This window comes from Carassius carassius, chromosome 2, assembly GCF_963082965.1.
Source record: "Carassius carassius chromosome 2, fCarCar2.1, whole genome shotgun sequence".
Lineage (NCBI taxonomy): Eukaryota > Metazoa > Chordata > Actinopteri > Cypriniformes > Cyprinidae > Carassius > Carassius carassius.
In genome coordinates, this window is record NC_081756.1 from 32,677,987 (window position 1) to 32,700,537 (window position 22,551).

A 22,551-nucleotide genomic window follows, 5' to 3' on the forward strand; every position below is an offset into this window, starting at 1 on the left:
TTCCTCTTCTGTCCTCGGCCCATCCGGTTCCACTCGGCAGTACTTGTAAAGAGAAACTAACTGTAAGCTGTTATTTTCAGTTAAGTGTTTGTTTGATAAACTCAGTTCCTCACCTGTTTGCTTCACTTGTTTTTCATACTCACCTGCAAATAAACCACCTACTGTATGTAGCAGTTACCTGTCTGTGATCTTCTGTTGCTAACAGGAACATATTCATTTAACTAAAAGTTTTCCCTCAAACTCCTAAATTGTTGTTAGTTGATGGTAATTTATGTAATTGTTGTAGTAGTTATGTTTAGGTATGGGTTAGAGTTAAAGGATGTAGAATGTGGTCATGCAGAATAAGGTATTAATAAGTGCTTTAAGTACTAATAAAAAGACAATATGCTAGTAATATACATGCTAATTAGCAACAAGTTAATAGTGAATTACTAAACCATTACCAAAATCTGTTCTGCAAATCAGTTGCCAGATTTACAAGAACCAATGAGCTTCATCATGCATCAAACAAACATGTTTGAGCTATCGTTTACCATATTTGATGATCACTATGTATATGTGCTGGTTAATGTTTATTTGTGAATAAAAGTCTAAATTAAATTAATTCATATAATTCATATAATCCATACTGACTGTATGTCTCTAAAGGAAGTCAGATCCACTTAACCCACCCTTATGTGGTCCTTCCTGAGCAGGAAGGAGCTCTGAAGAAGTGTCTGCTTTAACCTTTTACTGAGGATTCATTTATTTTGATCCCTCTGTACGTTAGTGTAGCGCTTTTTGTTGGACAAACTTTAGATGCCTAAATCCTGATGTCAGCACATTAGAGCAGCGTCTTCCAGACTTTGTCTGTTTTTGACCTCTGTGTCCATGCCCATGTGAGCCATTCCCTGAGGAACTAGCTGACAGCTCTTGTTTCTCCTGTTACTTTCATTCATCTACACCTTTAAAGATTTCTTTTCATCACAGAGTCTGTGTGCTGTGACAGGAAGTGGATGAAGTGCAGTTTCCTGTCAGTAATATTGTTGAGACAATAGAACCTGGAAGTTATCTAAAGGTCATTAGTCTCTACGCTTCTTGATTGTGTTTATAAACTGTCTAAGCATTAGCAGTGATTATTACATGGCTTGCGGGATTACTTTACTTTAATTGGTCAATTGTGGCATAATGGGGTTGAATATTTTTCTATAATGACCGTTAAACTGACCGTTAATTAATTGTTGTCCCAGGCAACCAATTTCTTTAGTTGTGCTAGTTTCTTGTCACTCATATCACTCTGTGGTCTCTTTCTTCTCACATAATGAAATTTAAACAAAAATTGTTTTATTCCATTTATTTTATTTGGTAAGTAACTTTGTAATAAGTGGAAAAATGTACAGTCAGCTTGTCATTAGCACCCCTTGCTTGTATTATCCCTTACTTGTGTGCGTGTGTGTGTGTGTGTGCGCGCATTTTAATGTCTTTAATGTCTGAACTACAATGTAATTTTATTTAAATGTTTACACCTTTATCTCAGTGTTCCTAGACAATTTCATTTTTAACTCTAGATTGGTTTAAATATGACAGTTTTCTGACTTTGTATTGTTGTAACTTAGCCTGCACCATCATAATTTATTTCTGTTTATCTCTTTCCTGTGGAAGACTTCTTTAAAGGGGTCATATGATGCCGCTAAAAAGAACATTATTTGGTGTAATGAAATGTGTTTATGCAATTTAAGGATCAAAAAACACATTATTTTCCACATACTGTACATTATTGCTTCTCCTCTGTGCCCCGCCTTCTGAAACGCATCGATTCATCGTGTCCTCTTTTGGAAGGCCAAACAAAGTAGTTTTGCTTTCTCAACGAAACTGTGTCACACACCACAGCCTTTGAGTGAGTAAAGGCCAGCTTGAGTGAGTAGAGGCAGGCAGGTTGAGAACGGCATGGCCTGCAGATTCTATGAAGGAGTGTAGAATCCGCCGGCAGCGGTATAAACAACAATACTACAACGAGAATAAAAGGTATGCCTTCTTTCTTTGCGTAAACATCTGGGCGGCGTTATGCAAATCTTCCCACATAGTGATGTAGAGATGTGGGGGCGTGTTTAGAACGAGCCGTTTTAGGGGGGTGTGGTTGAGTCTTTAACTTTTATAAAGAATATCTTTTCGGATTTGAGACTTTAGTGTTTGCACCTTTACAGATCTTCTTTATGCACGAAGAGCTTGAAACACTCCAAAGAGAAAGGAAAAATTTAATTCGCATCATATGACCCCTTTAATACACTTTTTGCATGAATAGGATATCAAAAGTTTATTTTAGATGCTTCTGGTGTTGAGTTTACTTCAAGCTTCCTATACACTACTTCAACATAGAGTTAATTTTTTATTCCAATTTGGCATATAAAACATGTACACTGTCAGAGAAAATGTGCATTTTGTTTTGGGCAGCGGGCCAACATATAGCGATTGTTGTGCTAAAGGTGTCCTGAGTTCAAGTTCCAAGTCCAGGACGACAAATGACATCACCATAATGCTTTCCTGTGGGATTGTTCTGGATTTTTGTGTCAACACAAAAAGGAACAGAAAATAGAGCTCACCTCAGCCAATCACAAAAATCTAAATGTCGATTAGACTCATAGTCTACAACCCTGACTGACTGCCTTACAAAAGCGGACATGACATTTTTTCACGTAATGCAAACTATTGATTGCACATGAGTCTGTATCTGTTTTTACAATAAAGTTCTCTTAGCTGAGAATTTTCTTAGCTGGAGCAGTTTCCCCATCAGATCTGCTGGTAACCAGTGTGATTCATTCCTCCTTTGGACAAGCTTCACTAAATAAATTATAATGGTGCTAACTGCTATAAGCAGCAGATTAAGCTTTGGCTCTGACACCACAGTATGAGTGTACCACATTAATCCCCATCAGCCACCACCAAACACGCATAAAAGCAGAAATTGGACGAAAGTTCAATGCATTTCTAGCATAAACTCATTTTGTTTTTCGAGGAAAAATAGCTCTTGCCCTTCCTTGTGATTGAGTCTGAGATTGACACAGCTTTTACCTTAAAGTGAATTTCTCATTTTGATTTAGCATGTTTCCCCTGAGAAGATGACCTGTGAGTGGCACATTATCTCACTTTCTGTGCATGTGTGATCTGATACCACTACTGGACCATTAGACCATTTACAAGGTAAAGACATATAGCACCAAACACTGCACAGAAATCATCTTTACTGAAGTACTGTTCCTTTATTTCATTCTATTGTAAGTAATGTGTGGCTATAAGATCTGATTTGAGAATCAAGGGTGCAATTTGATAAAATAAAAAAACATCTGAAATTATACATATATTATTATATTATATTACATTATAGAGTTTTCCCTGAACAAACTCCCAGTTTTCTGCATATTAATAGTAAGGTAGTTATTAAGTTTGGGTATGGGGTAGGATTAAGAGATCTAAAATATGGTCATGCAGAATAAGGTATTAATATGTGATTTGTATGTACTAATAAACAGCCAATATGCTAGTTGTAACGGGTTGACAGAGATGTGAGGCGAGCGGATCCATGTGCAAGGCTTTATTGAATGGTAAGAATCAGGTAAGAATCATACAATGGCAAACAGTCTATAACAGGTGTGGGTCAAAAGACAGCAAACATAATCCAGAGGGCGAGGCAAACAAGTAATCCAACAACAGGCGATAATCCAGGCAAGGGGTAAACAGAGTTCGAACGGCAAGACAAGAGGATATCCAGAATACACAGGCAAGAATCAAAACACAAGTAAACAAGCAAAGCAAGGCAAGGCAAGGCAAGGCAATGACTAGATAATGAAAACTAGACATAGTGTAGCGTAGTGTAGCTATCGCTAGGAGAGAGATAACTGCTAGACAATACTCGGTGACTTGTACAGGATCAGAGCGAGTGTTATATAGTGTGTGCTATTGGATGCAGGAGAGTGCACAATCAGTGCAGTGGAGCATGGGAGATGTAGTCCAGAGTGATGTGTGACAGTCTGTGTGGTGTGAGTGTCAATATGGTGAGAGAGTGACCTCTTGGGTTTCTTTGGATGAAAGTCCATGGACCGGTTTCGTGACACAAGTAATATATATGCTAATAAGCAACAATAGTGAGAATTGGTCCTTAAAATAAAGTGTTACCATTGTGCACTTTTGATATGCAGAACTAAAGAGTAAAGACTCCATTGTCATAATTGTAATGATTACTATTTTAGCTTCAACGCCCAATGGCCGAAAATGTTTTTTATTATTGTTGTGTGCTGCAGTTATGATGTCTGCCATTGCATGAATTCTTTAAAGTCAGTGGATTCTGATTGTTTGTCGTTGCTTTTATTGTTTATTAACTGAAAAGAAAATGGTTATGAAAGTGATTCGAGTGATTAAGTTCCTCTGTGTCGTTGTTATATTAGTTGTGGTGTGGACTTCCATATTCTCATAGAATAAGAACTATTATTAAAACTCATTTGTTATTATAGTTATCGTCCTTAGTGTGAAAAAGCCTAATGCCATTTGTAAGTTGAGGACATCTTTGAATTTGAGACCGACAAAATATTATTTTTGAAATAATATTTGAAAACAATCATCATATTTGCAGCTATAGTTGCTCTGATTAGTTGCTAATTGAAAGGACACACTGCAGTTTTACTGTGTTTTGAATAAAGTTCAAGCTTCATAAAAATAATTGCTGCTAATTATTCTGTAAATTAACGTAGAAACGAAGCAGTGCTGTAGCCTCTCAGTAATGCTGTCTAATCTTCACTCTTTCGAATTTGGGACTCATCTGCAGGATAGCTTGTACTTCTTCTTTGTGTTCTTTGTGAACAAATCTTTGTGTTCAGTGGAACATGAGTAGATGGATAAAGCCAGAGGGAATATGAGGTAAAGAGTATTGGAGAGGATGAGAGGAGGACCAGGGAAAGATAACTCCAGAAGGCCAGTGGACACATTTCCTATCCTCCACACACTTCCGCTTTGGGAAGTGTGCGAGCATATGCGCATGTGTTTGTTTCAGACATAATGAATCACAGAGACACTTTCACTGATAGTCTGTCTTTCAGCACTTGTCGTTCACACGCTCACTGGCACCAGAGGAAACAGACGGGGAGGGGTGAAGCAGTGCAGAACGGGCCGTGAGGAAGCGACAGTCACTACAGTCAGCACTGTTGGGACCAACAATGCAGCATATGTAAACACATCAGAGCCTCACCAACACTCAGTGCCATGTTTCTGTGGAAAACATGTGGAATGGAGGAGGTGTCATGGAATCTGTGTACGCTAACTTGTGTGATTGAGAAAGAAGAGAGAAATTATATTTCAATGTGTGTGTGTGTTTGTGTGAGGAAGAGTGACTAGAGTCTACACCAGGGATCCTCAACTCTGGACCTCAATATTCACTTTCCTGCAGAGTTTAGCTCCAACCCTAATCAAACACACCTGAAGAAGCTAATCAAGGTCAGGATTACTACAAAGTTGCATGTAGGTGTGTTTAATCGAGATTGGAGCTAATCTCTGCAAAGAAAGTGGATCTCAGAGTCCAGAGTGGAGGGCCCCTGGTCTACACAATGCACATTATTGCACTCTATTCTATTCTTTTTTTTTGTATTCTATTCTATTCTCAGGAGGCTATAACTAGGGGGAAGGTTAGGATGATTCCAAAGGCCCGACAAGGGAGAGGGGGCCCAGAATGTGATTTTTACTGAGTGGGACCCCCCTCTTACCAGAACGCGATCGTGGAGGGGGCCCAGAAACCATAGCAGTGCCCCTTTCTATTCTATTCTATTCTATTCTATTCTATTCTATTCTATTCTATTCTATTCTATATGACCCTGGCCCCATGATATCAAAATGAGTTTTGTGGCTTTTAGTTAATGTATTTTACTTTAGATTGTTTCATAATTGATTAAATGTGCAAAATCAGCACGGTTTTTTAATTGAATTGGATCAACATGGAGAGCAGCTTTACAGCAGAATTAGAATTTCTCATATTTGAAGATGTTTACATTATTGATTCTGTTGATCTTCCTGTTGATCTGATTGATTTCCCTGTTTATTTCTGTGAAGCTGCTTTGAAACAATCTGCTCTTATAGTGACGGACTTATAGTGAACTAAAATGGGGGCACTCAAGTTAAAAGAAGTTCTAATTCACACTGCGCCAACAGATGTCAACCAATGATGACAATCAGCAGATTACAGTACATCACTTCTCAGACATTCCACAACAAACGTTGATTGAACAAGCACTGACCAACAGCAGCAGATGCCAGCAGGGTTAACACACACTGATCCAACAAAACCCAGCTAACATTGGTCAACATCTGTTGATGCAGTGTGATTAACCTTCAAAAAAAAATTGTTTTTAGACCTTGCATATTTTTCTCAATTCGACTACATCTTGTTATTTTATGCAAAAAAAAAAAACATGGCTCCTTTCTCTTCTGGGAACATAGCCAGAAATTTTGATGACTTGTACATTTTTAAAAAAAATCACTGTCTTATATGAGTGTAAATACCACCTGCCTCCTCCTAGCAATAACATGGTTTGTTTATGTCTTCATTTTTCTCTCGCATATAATTTCCTTTCATTGACTAAGAATGAATTGGCAGATTTTTTTTTTCATTTTGAAAGTGTCTTCATTGCTTTCATCCAAGGTACAAGCTGTCTAGTTAAGTTTTGCTAGGAAAACGAGAGACTGGGCAAGCAAAACCCTAAGACAAGTCTAGCCCATTTTACGATTTCAATAGGAAACTTTAACTGTAGTAGAAAGCTATACAACTCTAATACAATAATTTTGCACACTATGCTCAACATCTTCTCCATCGGACTATACAGTTACCATGGAGAGAAAGACAACAGAGAGACACATTATTTCCATGAATATGAGCTGTGTCCATCTAGGGACTTAGTCTGGCTAACACTTTATATGTTGAGTTCACACTTGGATTGTAGTTTTCAACCCTCAGCTGAATATTTCCATGTCGATGTGGCAGCTGAGAGAATATGTTAGTGTTTTCATCATGATCTGATCTTTTTTATTAATTGAGCGGCTGTTTTATGTGATCACTGTCAGGTCTGAGATCGGTTTTGCCTCGTACACACCATCTGCTGTTGAAAATCACATTAATTTACTGCAGTCAGTGTTTTGCAGCTTTTTATTTGCTGTGCGATATGATCTGTGCGCCTTTTTACATTTTGAATGACTAGATTTCAGTCTGATGATGAATAAACTGTGTCAATCTAGTAATTCCAGATCTATGTTATTTGTGTGTTTACTTGTTAGAACTATGCATGCTTGACATTAATTGCATTATACTGTACTGTACTGATTGCGGAAGGGCCCAAAATCAAATGTAGGTTCTTTGAAATGAGGTACATTGAAGTATATATTATGTACTGTGTCTAATCCAGACAGATGACTTGCAGTGAGTGAGTGATTTCTATAACAGGCTAACTAGTTGCACCTTTTCCTATCTTATTTAGCCATTCCCACACATCCCTCCTTCAAAGCCCCTTCTGTTTATCCTGATGCTAAGCATGTTGACTTTGCTTTGAATTCCATCAATCTTTATGCTTGGAAGATCAGGCAGAGTTCTGTAAGAGGAAGAAATAGCATATTAATTTCCTCTTTCAGAACTACTGCTGAAGTTGTAATTAAATGTGCTCAGTTAACCTCTTGGGAGATAAGTGAGCGTCTTTCCTCATCAGTGTCTTTTTCTGTCTCTCTGCAGTAAGCTTTAAGTAAAGACATGTTGTTGGTGTGCAGTATAATTAGTCTTAAAAATATAAGTCGCACCAGTCCAAAAATACGCCGTGTTGGGGGAAAAACATATATAAGTCACACTGGACTATAAGTCGCATTTATTTAGAACCAAGAACTAAGAGAAAACATTACCGTCTACAGCTGCGACAGGAACACTGAGCAGCATAGAGCGCCCTCTCGTGGCTGGAGACGGTAATGTTTTCTATTGGTTCATATCTTTTGGTTCATTTCTCTCGGTTCATGTCAAATTAATTTTGATAAATAAGTCGCACCTGACTATAAGTCGCAGGACCAGCCAAACTATGAAAAAAAGTGCGACTTATAGTCTGGAAAATACGGTATATTAGCGTCCACACCAACGGACAGTAGAGTTCTATTCATTATAAGTGTGCGCTACAGTTATCATGTGAGCCACTTGAGATGTTCAAGTGCTTTAAAATCGGGTGGATTCTGATTGGCTGTCAATCTTTTTATTGTTCTTCAGCTAGAAATTAATTTTACATTTATTCATGTAGCTGACGCTTTTTGAAAGGTGATTTAAACTATACTGTTATTCTGTATTCTGTACTTCCCTATTCTCATAGCATTAGAGTGATAGTTAAAACTTTATAGTTAGAGTTGTTATCGCCCTTGGTGTGAACAGTCCTTTAGCATACACACCAGCTCGATTTGCCAGATAGAAAAACATATTAGGGTTGTTATATGATGAGATCTCAGCCCTTTGATTGCAAATTTAGTGTGTGGGTCATCTGCTCCGTTGGATGTCTCCAACTCTCTGCTGCTATTATGAAAATATATAAAAACATGTCAATTGTATCAGTTTATATTTATGTATCTTTTTCTTTCCCCTCCCTTCTTTCCGTATCTGTCTCTCTTTTTCTCTTGCTCTGACTTCCTCCTCCTAACTGCATCTCTTGCTCCTTCTCCCCTCCCTCTGTCTCTCTCTCTGCCAGCTGCCACCAACTTGGACTCGGAGAGCAAACGAACGGCTCACTTCCAATCGTCATGGCAACAGCATGTGAATGTGTTCGGCTCGTGGAGTAGGCCGGAGTGTGTGCAGGAACTGCACCAGGAGGCTCAGCTGAACCTACAGAGTCTGCTGCAAGGTAGGAGAGTCAGCTGCCTGCGCTTGGTCTGTGTGTTTCCGTGCCACTAGAGCTTGTGTAGCCCGATCATCTGCCTGCCTGGATCTGCCTATCATTTGTTTGCTTTTTGTTTTTCTGGGTGTGCGTTTTGCATCGCCTAGCATGCTGTGAATATCCGCCACTTCCATTCCCATTCTGTGTTTCCCAGTGCGTGTAAGAGAGGGCACTATTTGTTTTTCTATTCCTCTGAGCATCCTTATGTTTTCCCTCTACTTGTCTGCCATCATTCCCCCTCTATTTCTGACTCATATTTAAAATCCATTAGATTAATTTCCATTTGCAGATAATACACAGAGTCTCCCCTTCTCTTTCCTTTTTTTTCAGTCAATGAATAAGCCAGTGCTTGTGGCTCTTACTGCTGTGAGTGTGTAACTGTACATGGCTGAATTTCCCTCTTTTATCTCTTTCTTGTTTGATGTCAGCTATTAATATGTATCTGTGAGGTTTGAGATGCTATTCTGGTTTAAGCTCAGCATCAGATTGAATGGGCAGCTGTTGCTTAAACAACAGTGAGTGGGTGGTCAGTGTTTACGAATGTGTGGCACTGTGCTATGTGCATAAACATGAATTTGCCTTTTGATATACAGTGGGTATAGAAAAGAATCACCCCCTTTAAAATAATCAAATTGTGCTGCTTTGCAGCCTGAAATGAAGATGGACACAGTTTTTGTTTTATCCAGCTCTATTTACTCAGTGCAACTTATAACTTCCAAGTGAAAGATATAATACCAACATCTCAGAAAAAAATGTCCCTGTAAAGTCAACATTAAAAATGTGTTCGGAGTTTGTCACACCACAGAAAAATTTATTATTAACCACTGTTAAAAAATCTGCTAAGTACATAAAATAAGTTACCAAAATCTCGTAAAAATGGGCGGTATCCTCTGCTCTCAAATTCTGGGGGTGTGTCTGCTGTCTGCACTGAAGCCACGCCCACTCGCCTCTTAAAAGGTTAGTTCACCGAAAAATAAAAATGATGTCATTAATAACTCACCCTCATGTCGTTCCAAACCAGTAAGACCTCCGTTTATCTTTGGAACACAGATATTTTAGATTTAGTCCGAGAGCTCTCAGTCCCTCCATTGAAAATGTATGTACGGTATACTGTCCATGTCCAGAAAGGTAAGAAAAACATCTTCAAAGTAGTCCATGTGACAGCAGAGGGTCAGTTAGAATTTTTTGAAGCATCGAAAATACATTTTGGTCCAAAAATAGCAAAAACTATAACTTTATTCAGCATTGTCTTCTCTTCCGGGTCTGTTGTGAGGCGTTCACAGCACTGCAGTTTAGTGATTTCCTGTTCGCGAACGAATCACTCGATGTAACCGGATCTTCTTGAACTAGTTCACCAAAACGAACTGAATCTCCTATATATTAATCCACAAATGACTTAAGCTGTTAACTTTTTTAAATGTGGCTGACACTCCCTCTGAGTTCAAACAAACCAATATCCCGGAGTAATTAATGTACTCAAACAGTACACTGACTGAACTGCTGTGAAGAGAGAACTGAAGATTAACACCGAGCCGAGCAAGATAATGAATGAACGATTAACTCGTTCTCGAGTCAAGAACCGTTTCTGTTGGACGCGTCCGATTCAAAAACTGAGGAGCTGATGATACTGAGCATTTGTTGTGTGATTCAGTGTGAAGCAGACTGACACACAGAGCATCTGAACCGAACTGATTCTTTTGGTGATTGATTCTGAACTGATTCTGTGCTAATGTTATGAGCGTGGGTAAACCGAAGGCTTGAATGATGGGCAATTATCACCAATGACGTCATTAGACGCCATGCGCAAAAGAACCGGTGAATCGTTTTCTTCAACCGGTTTATTGAATCAAACTGTCCGGAAGAACCGGTTCGCGGAAAAGAACCAAACTTCCCATCACTACTGGTGATCCGAAAACCGTTGCAACCGGTTCTTGACTCAAGAACGAGTCAATCTTTAGTTCATTATCTTGCTCGGCTCGGTGTTCATCTTCAGAAGAATTTGACAGTATTTTGCCCCATCTATTTTTCCTTCTATCCTGACAAGTGCTCCAGTCCCTGCTGCTCAGGACAAATACTTCAATTTTAGTCTCAGCTGCCTCAGAATCTTCATGGTGTGTTTAGGCAAAGCTCAGTCGTGACTGCATGTGGCCTTTCTAGAGGAGTGGCTTTTTTCTTGCAACTCTCCTTTACAGGAGTAATCTTTACATGCAGAGCTAAATAAATAAAGATCACAGCTGATCACAGTTGAAAGTCAAATGGCTTTGTGTGCCATTGAGAAGGTGATTAGCTACACCTGATTGAGTTTACAAGTCATTTTTGAGAGGGGGGTGATCCTTTTTCCAACTCAGTGATTCAATAGTGAGTAAATACAGCTGGATAAAACAAAAACTGTGTCCATCTTCATTTCTGGCTTCAAAGCAACAAAATGTGATTATTTTAAAGGGGGGGGGGGTGATTCTTTTCTTTACCCACTGTACATGTCATTCAAGAATGTAGCCTAATATCAAGACATGGGGACGGGGAGATTTTTAAAAATCTATTGTTGAAAAACCTACTAATTTACCATAAATTCTAAATATTGGGGTGACATGGCAGTTACAGCCTGATAAAATAAAGTAAAGTAAATATGTATTAAACATTTAAAAGCTAAAGTTTTAGTTACATCAAAAAGAAAATTCGGCAGATTTTTGCAAGTAAAAAAGGTCCAGTGTTTAAAGGGGTCATATGATGTTGCTAAAAAGAACATTATTTGGTGTAGTGAAATGTGTTTATGTGGCTCAAGGTTCAAAAACACATTATTTTCCACATATTGTGCATTATTGTTTCTCCTCTATGACCCTGCCTTTCTGAAACGCATCGATTTTTAAAAAGTGAGGTGTGCTCTAATTGGCCAGCTATCCAGTGCTTTGTGATTGGCTGAATGCCTCAAGCTTGTGATGGAAATGTTACGCCCCTCACCATACTGTGATACCATTTCCCAGCACGACCAGACAAAAACAATAAAACCCATTACAAACTAAGCATTTATTGCCTCCAGTGGGAAAAAATACTGATTATAATGACTTATACTGTCTTTTTACGCATTGCGTTGCATCGTACCATGCAAACATAAAACCATGTCTGCATTTGTGACTGGAGAAATGACAAACAGCAAGCCCTACTCTACACTGCTCAAACTCGTGTTTGAATCATCAGTGGCAAATTCTTTAAATATAAAAAACATTAAAAAAAACATGCCACTACCCGAAAGGACCACACCCCTATGCTGATAGCTCCAGCCCCAAATTCACAACGCGCTTTGCAACACAGGCACATCCCCCATCACGAGTAGTCACACCCCTTACTGATATGATGCAATTAAAATTTTTCTTTTCTTACAAGCTCTTGGTGGATAAAGAAGATCTGTTAAGTTGCGAAGACTAAACTCTTAAATCCAAAGAGATATTCTTTATAAAAGTTGAGTTGAAAAGCTGAAAACGCCTCATTTAAACACGCCCCCATATCTCTACGTCATGATTTGGGAAGATTTGCATAACGCTGCCCAAATGTTCACGCAAAGAAAGAAGGCATAACTTTTATTCTCGCAGTTGCCTAGGCACCATGTTGTGGAGACACTGTGTGTTTCATTGTGAAAGCAAAACTACTTTGTTTGGCCTTCCAAAAGAGGATGGTATTCACTTCGTTATGCCTAGAGCTGATCCGTGCTGGTCGCTGATCCGTGCTAGTCCAGCCAAGGGTCATTACATGTGGTTGTCGCAAGGTCCTTTGTCGAATCTGCTGGCTGCACAGTTCTCAAGCTGGCCTCTGCTCACTCTAGCCCTTCGTGTGGGACGCTGTGTTTCGTGAAAGCAAAACTACTTTGTTTGCCCTTCCAAAAGAGGACACGACTAGAAATCAGTGGTTAAGTTGTATTTACAACACTGTTCCAGAACAGTTCAACCCAAATATTCAGATGTGTGCAATGCATTTTATGGAGGATTGTTTCCTGATCTGCCGGTTGTTCTGACTCATAATATTTGATGGGATAGCAGCACTGTGTCTTGTCCATATCTTTCACTTTCATACACATATAATGCAGCGGATCTCAATTCCAGTCCTCGCACCCCCTGCTCTTGCACATTTTGTATGTTTCTCTTATCGCTTCAGACATTTGTTCTATTCAAAATGGAATTGAGAATCGCTGATATAATGTTAGTTGATTAAGGGGCCCAGCAACATTAAAGAGATTGGGCATCCATAGTACTTAAGCGAAACAGTGATTTTGCACTTATACCCCTCCCCCCATGCTTATAAATCCTTTATGTTCAGTTATGGACGAGAAATGTGGTAGAAATTCCCATATGCACATAACTAGCTAGGAGCATCTACTGGTGACACCCTACCGGGTTGGGCGACGTCTCGCCCCTTTTGAACACTATCACTTGGGCCTAAGGTCAGTACTGCCCCACTATACCTGCTGCACAGCAATAACCAGACAGACTCCAAACAATGCCCTTAAATATGCTTTCATCACATTCGGTAAGACCTCAAATCACAGAAAATTCCCAGCATCAATGATTCAAAAGTTTATGTAAGAAAGGTACATAGCAAAGGTAACATCATGTCACGTTACATCATTCTCCTCTAATATGACTGGTTCACTTATAAGGCAAATCAGCTTGTTCCTCAAATCATGACATCGTATCGTTATTACTATTTTCAGACAGATGTCTAGTCGCCTTGCCTGGTCCGTGTTTCATTATTGCAACACTACAAAAGGTTAGAACATTTCTGTTCCCTAAAACATACTTAAAGGTTAGGCCTGCAGAAAAAAAGGGAAATGTTAGTCATCATTTATGATCAACTGATTTTATGATTAATTTGACAATTATCCATTAAAATTTATTTTACAGAAACAAAGATGAAATGGAAAACAGTCCAGACAAAAACTGTCCAAATTGACAAGAAAAGGGCCATTGTTGCTCTTGACCTCTTCCATTCCTCTACTGCATACACAAGACAAGGAGTGACCCATATTTAATAAATGGGTGGTTTTCAGTGAGCATCTTGTTAGGCGATGCTTTGAGGTCATTCATGACCACTCATTCATGCTTGAGAGGTTGGCAGCTTGTCTTGATGAGCCATTTGATTGGCTGATAAGAATGGAGATTTTTGAGTCCCATTAGACTGGCCCAAGATTAGGTCAGGGGAGGAGGGGAGGGTGTGTTTGAAATACATTCTCACACACATACTTACTCACTCTTGCTGTTACTTATGGTACTTGCTCCCATACATCATCTTTGAACTCTTGATATTGGTCTTTGAAGCCTACCTTTCCACAGAGGCTTGTATGATCCAACCACTGTTTCGGTGAGTTTCGGAGAAACTGCATCCATTGTATTTCTTACATTTTGCAAGTCTGTAAATTATCATGAGCAGCATTGCTGAAATTCATTTATTACAATACCATTCAAAAGTTTGGAGTTGGTAAGATTTTTAAATATATATATTCAATATAAGTCTTCATGTATTTAATCAAAAATACAGTAAAACACACTAATGTGAACTATTACTACAGTTTCTCAGCAGATCTTTACTATACCAGTCTTTACTATCACACGATCCTATCAAAATCATACAAATATGCTAATTTAATGCTCAAGAAACATTTCTCATTACTATCAATGTTGAACATAGTTGTGCAGCTTAATTTGTGGAATCTGTGATGCTTTTTAGGATTCTTTAGGATGAATAGAAATATGAATTATGAAAAGTGCAGTGTTTATTTGAAATATTTTTGTAACAGTGTAGTGGTCTTTATTGTCAGTTTGATTCATTTAATGACTCCTTGCTGAATAAAAGTGTTAAAATCAATGACCCCAGACTTTTGAATGGCGGTCTATATACAGTAGGAAGGTAATTGCTCTAATATAGCAGAGCGTTTGGAAAAGTGAGGATAGATATGTATATTAAAGAGGAATTTCCCCTGTGGTTTGTCTGTAGAATGCTTTGCAAGTTGGCCAGTGTTTGCAGAAGCTGGTTCTTGTTACAGCTGCAGGGAACTAATAGCCATATCACATTCCAAATCACAACCATCTTGTTTTATATTTCACTTTGCTTTCCATGGGATTTTACACATCAGATTGCATGGTTTGGTCCATCAGTCTTTGCAGTGCAAGTGCTTCCTTGAGTAACATGAGGTCTAAGGCTAAATAAAGGATTGTCTCTCTGTGTATCTCATTAGTGTAGCAATTTGTAAGCCATCTGGACAACCATCATTCCTGGAATAGAACGGTCTCCATTCAGCGTGATAAATAAAATGGCAACACATATTTAAAAGTTTTGCATGTGGTGGTGGTACACACTGCTATGCTGTAGTTTTTCTGCAGTCTCAATCTTATTTAAGTGGCGGTTTAGGATTTCAACTGTGTGCTCTGTTCAGCTCTGTCCAAGCATGTGAAGAGGGCTCTACTCAACGAGGCTAAACTTGGGGCTCGGGGCTATTGTTGACTCCGGAGGTATGCCATTGTCTTAAACAGCCCACCATTGCTAGGCAACCCAAATCTAAGAGTGTGGCATCCCAGATTGGAAAAAGAGGGATCAACCCCAAAAACACCATCACACACACAGACTATATTATTGAGGACCTATCATAGACAAAATGTTTTATATACTATGATAATATCCACTAATCCTGTTGACATTTTTAGATTTAAAGCGAAACATGATTTTGCCGATTTATGAGCCTTTCAACAACCTAAATGTCCAGTAGGGACAAAAGGCAGTATTTGACATTTGAGGACATTCTTAAAAATGCTAATCACACTAAAAGAGCCAAACCATTCCACACTTAGTGAACAGTAATGGATAAAGATCTTTAATGAGGACAGTGCTTTAGTATGTGTATTTTTCAGTATATAGTGGGAGGGGTTAAAGAGAAAGTTTTGGGGGATTAAAATGGCTACAAGAATGGGGTGGGGTCTTGTGAGGGGAGTCCTTGGAATGAATGTAATGGTAATCATTCTTTTTACAAGACCCCAAAGGGACATTTCTGACAAAGAGGGAGAAGGATTTCATGAATTGATTTCCTTGCCTCTTAGTGCTGTTGCTAACTTTAAAACTAACATGTTGTGTCTGTGTCTTCTCAGATTTTGAGGAGCAGTTGTATGATAACAGAGTGACAGGACAGACATTCAGACATCCTTCCTCTCAGAGCTCGGAGGACACGTCAACCTCTCTCAGCCGATCCCCTTCCTCACTCAGCAACAAGAAGACAGAGTTCGTCTTTGTGGTAACTACTTGTATGCTGTCTTATGAGCTCTTACACTGATAAAACAAGTAACTTTGGCTTTTATTAAGTATTTTGCAGTCACTGGATTCTGACTTGTGTGCCACCAACTCACTTGTTTTCTGTAAAGCATTAATGTTTTGTATAAAGTTTGCAAATCTAATTAGATGTGGCTTGTCCCCCATGTGAAAACAGCTGCAGGCTTCTCCGTGTCTGTTTTTTTTTTTGAGCATTTAAACTAACAGTAATTTAAAGATCCTACTAAGTCATCTGATAAAAACTCAATTCAGTGTTTGAATATAAAGGATATTAATTATTCAAATGAATTATATAATCATTCATATTTACCAGGTCTGCTATTCAAGCAGATGTAGAATGAACCTCAAAATTCATATTTAGAAATGAAGTGTTTGAATGAATACATCATTTGGGCAGGGCCGTCGCTAGTGGGGTGAAAGGTGATGACGATTATAGGGGCCCACGGCTGAGGGGGGGCCCCCAACAATCTCAAAGGACTGGCTGCTGAGGCCAGTCTAAAAATACGATCAGGACAGTTGAACGCCACTGCTGCATGGAATTACGAAAGCTTATCGTTTTCACGTGTTTTTAAGCCATACCGCTTGTCAATTTAAACATTAAATCATCCAAACACAAGACGCGGAAAAGCTGAACAGAGTAGCTGGTTACTCGTGCGCTGTATTCGGTGCGCACGAGAGAGAGAGCCGTGTATCATGGACGGCGACACTGAACCGACTTCTCCTTTGTGAAGTTCTCCTCGAAGTCCCTCCTGCACCTGAACGAACAAATACAAATCGCACTTTGCACAAACAAAAATATGTGAAAGAGCCCAATTCAGTATTCGCGGTGTTATGGTGTTCAGGGCTCACGCAGAGAAAGGAGTCTCAAAACACTTGAACATCGGATTTGCTTATTTTTGCTCTTGTGCCGACAAATACATACAAAATATGTCAAAATACCCGCCTTGAAAAGTATGCTCGAAAAGACTGTCAGTTATTTCTTAAGTGAAAGAAACAGAGGAAAAAATGGGATGTGTATTATTTTGGATGCGTTCATCGTCTCTTAAAATGACGGCGCTTAATTTAGCTTCTGGCTGCTGTAATGTTAATCCAAGAAAATGAAAGAAAATCACTCACTGCTCTTGACTGAATTACTTTGTAGTTTTAATAAGAATTTATGCACACTCAAACCAAAAATTATTCAGATTATTATCTATCTCTATCTATATATAAAATTGGGACCAAAAATTATTCAGCACCTTATAAAGCACCATTTATTTCTTATGTTTTTTTTTTCTGAATTGCTAATGCAACCTTTTCACACCACAGTCTGAACAAAATTAAGCATTGCTTGCTTGGTAATTGATCAACAAAGTATTGATAGTTGTGTAAATTTTGTCATAATAACAGTTGTCTGTAGTTTTGGTTGATTGTAATCCATTACGTACATTTCTTTCAAAGTTATGACATTATCAAGACTCATTTGATCTGACAGAGTTTAATTCTAAGTTCTTGTCATATTTTATAACCATTTTACAAGCAATCGCAAATAAACTGTAATTATGTGAGAAATGTTGAAGGTGTCTGAATAAATTTTGGTTTGATTGTATTTTTAATTTTTACATTGGAGACTATCCAGTGCTATTTTACATTTAATTATTCGATTTCTTTGCACAAATAAATAAAAATTAACGAACATACAAATTAAACAATTTCAAACCGGGCCCACTGGTACAACCTTCACCGGGGCCCGGCAAACCCTCAGCTACGGCCCTGCATTTGGGTTATAATACAAATCATTACAAATACAAAATTAGGAATGAATCATAATATTTTATATTCATACTCTCATTTTCTCTCTCTTTAGCCTGCAAATAAGCAGGTGTGTGAGGATGAGACCACAACATTAGGGGTCCGGGCACAGGACCCGACCCCCTGTGGTTCAGAGAAGTCACTTCTAGGCTGGAATGCCTTACTGAGTCCACCTGTTGCAGAGAAACCTCGCTGGTACCTGGGCCGACATACTCCAGCTCACCTTGTACCCATTGAGATCACAAGTAAAGGTGACTTGGCATACTATCATGTTGAGTATATCTGTAGATTTTTAAAATCTTTTTATAGTCCGACCTGTTTGGAGGTGTTATTGGTGTGTAGTTTATGTTAAGAACTCTCCACAATTTATTAGCTGTGTTAAAATGTGCTTTATAACTAAATGAGTCCATATCAACTGGTGAGAATTTTTTTCTCAGTACAGCTGATGTTCTGTAAAAATTGGGGGAAAAAACAGACATAGACTGAACAATAGTGTCTCCTAGGTCCTAGGTCACCTGAAATAGTGTTGAATGTTTTTGATTTTGCAAATTAAAACACATAATCATCATCATCTTCATCCACCACAGACAGTCCCATTTCTCAATTCTTATACTCTCTTTACTAAAAGTTAAAATACTTAAAATGTTAAAGCATTTGCTCCTCTCTCAAATTGTCACCCTTGTTTTTTTTTTTAAAGTGGTACATCACCTCCCTCTCTGTCTCAGCTGTCCAACACCCATCTCTCTAAATCTCCCCCTTGACTACCTTCCTGTTTCCCTCTCTGTCCTGGACATAGGAGAGAGGTGGTTGGATCTATTAACACATTATTCTGTGCTTAGGCAGCCTGGAGTCTGATTCCCAAAGTGGTGCTGCTCTTCACCCACTAAAGATAATGAACAGGTAGCTGTTGCCATGGCAACATGCAGCTTTCCCTCCTTTGCTTAGCTAGGAGGTGCAGAAAAAGCTGCATAGAGTGAGAGACAGACAGGGAGTGATTGAGAGAGAGAGAACTGTAGTGGATGGTTGGGAGTAGCAGGGCCAGAGGAAGAAAAAAAGAAATGTTCACCTCCTTTTTGTTGGTATTTTTATGAATAAAGCCAGCTCACATATTGTAAGGTAATGAGTTTTCTTAGTGTCTTTTCAGAGAGCTGTTTTCTGAGAGACACAAGGGGTATCCATGTAAAGAATAGTTCTCGCAAACACATAAGCATTAAATTGTCCCACAGAAATGATAGAAAGTCACACAGATCTCCCATTGGCTAGTTCTTAGTCAATATCCAGCTTTTGTTTTGATGTATCCAGTGTCCATTGTCTGATTTCATTTCTCCAGATCAATCAGGCATCATGATCAAGTCTCCAGCTAACCATCTATCTCATGCTGGCTATTGTTTTTATCCATAAAAATATTTTTCTAATAAATTACCAAAATGTTTATCATTGCTTTTCCTCAAGTCTGATTAGGCAGTCATGGATAATTTTTTTCAGCCTAATTGTAACATGTATAGGATAAAATACCTTTTATATAACCATTTTAAGGTCATACAAATAAACATAATTTTTCTGACTGAAGACTGGCAGTTAGCTTGACAGCTGGTATCTCATATCTTGCCTCAGGCCAGAGCTTTGATAAGCACGCCACACAACACAGCAAACTGCGGGCCGCCTTTAGAACTGATTCAGCGGTCAACCCAAAGACCGTTCCCTGCCCGAGGAGTGTGGTTGCAGGCCCTGATGTCACGCTGCACTGCCAAGGTGACTAACAGGAAGTTAGGCAAGTTAATGACAGGGTCACAGAGTGCAAAAGGAAATAAACAGGAAAAAAGGACAATGGGCACTGATCAATGATTTCTACCTAGAGTCATTTGTAAATCTAATGTTTGTTAGAGTCACATGTAATCTGTGACAAATTGTCACAGATTGCAATTTTAGTTTACAGTGTTCTGAATTACATCATATAGAATCTTTACACAAATGCTTCTGGGAATGAAGGACTAATGTCTGTTTTTGTTTTAAACTCTATTTAAAAACTATTTTGTCTTTAGGTGACAGCAAAATTCTTGCTGTTGATCTAATACAAGGTGCCTGTTCCCCTGGATCCTCTCAACCCAGATCTTTGGAGCCAACTACCGAGAACACAGGCCAACAGCATATTCCACTTCGGAAGACCCATAGTGACCTGGAGTACAGTGTTCCCCCATCCCCAAAGACCCCATCAGGCATGATGGATCATGCCACTCTGATATGCCCAAACCCCTCATGGAATGGCCCAAAAGGTTCTACTTTCTCTCCTTCCTGGAATGACTCTTACAACTATGCCTTGGTTACCAGCCCTGCTTCCAAGCAACCAGTATCTAAAACTGGAATAATAACACCTAAAAGTGAAGGAGGTGGTTTAATCTGTCCATCCCAGACCAGTTCAGGCCTCTCCATGAGCTCAGGGTCACATTCCAGCTCTTTCACCTCCATCTCAGAACCATGTGGACACCGGGTGTATACAGTGTCCACACAAGGGGGTTGTGTCCCTGTAGGGAAAGGGAATGACATAGAGGGGACAGCTTCCACTGCAGGCACAGGAAAAAACAATTGTGAGCAGGAGAAGAGATCAGCCCGGTCCAATGTTTTCAGGTTCCGTGAACGTTCACTTTCAACACCAACAGACTCTGGATCATTTTGCTCAGCAGATAATATATGTTCTCCAGGTGAGGCCATCCCTGTTGTTTCAGAGGTTGAGAGTTATGCCCTGTTATATCCAAGCAACAGCTCAGAGGATAGCATGAGCACTGATAATGTTTCCGTGACCACAGGTTCAGACTTCCTTCTGGATGGTCGACTGAGGTCACGATCACGCAGCATCTCACTAAAGAAATCTAAGAAAAAGCCACCACCTCCAGTACGTAGTGTATCCCTGATGAAAAACCTATCAGAGGTTGGAGGAATGGGCTCCTACCACAGTGAAGGGCATTTCATAGATGGCAGACCCAAAAGTCTCTTTATCCCCCGAGATTACCATATTCAAGATTCATTCCAGCCTGAATTCCTAATTGCCAAAGCTGAGGAGGACACAGATCAAGCCCACAGTAGCTTGGAGACATCCTCTGATATTTCTCAGCCTGCCGACAGGGAAACAGAGCTTGGGTTTTCTCCTCACTGGCAGCTCAATGATTGGAAGTCCAACAACGATCCCTACCGCTCACTGTCGGGTTCAAGTACAGCCACAGGTACCACAGTGATTGAGTGCATGAAGGTGCGGGGCAGCTCAGAATCCCTAAATTCACCGTCAACGTCACGAGCCACATCTCCATCCCAGCTCTCAATCGAGGCTGAGACCAAGGTATCCCCTTTCAAGCCCCCATGTCTCATGTCCCCATCCAGTGGCTACTCAAGCCAGTCTGAAACTCCAACCCCAACTATATCAAACACATTCATCACTGGACCTTCTCCAGTTGGCTGCAAGATGCGGCCAAAGATTCCAGAGCGTAAATCTTCTCTCCCAGCTTCTGCAAAGGATAAATCACGTTCGCGTCTTTCATTTGAACTACCTGCAACCTCTCAGCTGGATCTATTCTCTGTCAAACCCAAGAAGAAGGCCAGCAGACGCCACTCTGACACATCTACAGCCAACAAACCAGGTAAACTGAGCCCTAGTCAGTCTTCACTGCCTATGGTTACAACAACAGACTTGCGAAACATCCGACTTCGTTCAGTTAGCCGCTCAGGACTTGAGGACAGTCCTGATGGCTCTTCTGACATTATAGAGGAAGAGCAAAGTCGAGATCTCAGCCCTCCTATTTTTCCCTCTAACACAAAACAGTCAAAGCCTCAAGTTGCAGTGAAGCCACCTCTGCCTAAACGACCCATGAGCTTGATGCTTAAATCTCCCTCCTCATCCCCTCTGGCATATGAATCTCCTCCATCTTCACCTGTGGACCGACCCATGCCTGTGGGCAACATCTATATGGTTGTGAGAAAGCCCAAACCTAAAAGACCAGCTCAGTCATCACTCAGCACATCTGTAATAGCCCCACAAGAGCCACTCCACAGCCATGTACCTCCTCTCCCTGAGTTTGATCTGGAGTATGGGATTCCTATTGAAGATGATCCTCCATCCCCAAGTAGCCCAGAAAGTGAGGACAAAAGTAAAACCCTGCCAAGTAGAATGACAATATCCTGTTTAGCAGAATTAGACAAAAGGAAGCCTAAGGTACCTCCTCCAGTGCCGAAAAAACCCAGTGTTTTCCTTCTGCCCTCTCCAAGCACTCATACCAATGGCGGGGCAGAAAAACAAACTCCACTTTCTGACAACATCTCCCAATCACCTACAGTTCCAATAGCATCTGACATTGAGGGAGATTTGCTTCAAGGTGAAGATCAAGATGATCCTTCAAAGGAAAATTTTGATGGAAACAATAAAAATTCTGAAAGTTACAAAAACTCTGGAAATGAAGATAATGATGTGGTAGTTGAAGAGAACAGTTCAAAAGATTCAGATTGTCATCAAATTACGGAAAGAGTGACACCTTCAGCAGAGACAGTAACAGGTTAAACTTTT

General features: G+C 39.6%; 1 protein-coding gene across 6 annotated transcripts in view; it reads left to right on the forward strand.

Annotated features, from left to right (window-relative positions):
* The window catches only part of LOC132108931 (NHS-like protein 2), an 82,931-nt gene that overhangs the window by 57,470 nt on the left and 2,910 nt on the right, over positions 1-22,551 (forward strand). For 5 of the 6 annotated variants that reach the window (XM_059515277.1, XM_059515280.1, XM_059515281.1 and 2 more), the window contains 5 exons: positions 8,721-8,873; positions 16,034-16,176; positions 18,058-18,247; positions 19,617-19,754; positions 20,045-22,540. In XM_059515277.1, the coding sequence (XP_059371260.1) occupies positions 8,721-8,873; positions 16,034-16,176; positions 18,058-18,247; positions 19,617-19,754; positions 20,045-22,540 (3,120 nt within the window). The remainder of the gene's footprint in view (positions 1-8,720; positions 8,874-16,033; positions 16,177-18,057; positions 18,248-19,616; positions 19,755-20,044; positions 22,541-22,551) is intronic. The other variant, XM_059515278.1, reaches the window with a different exon arrangement.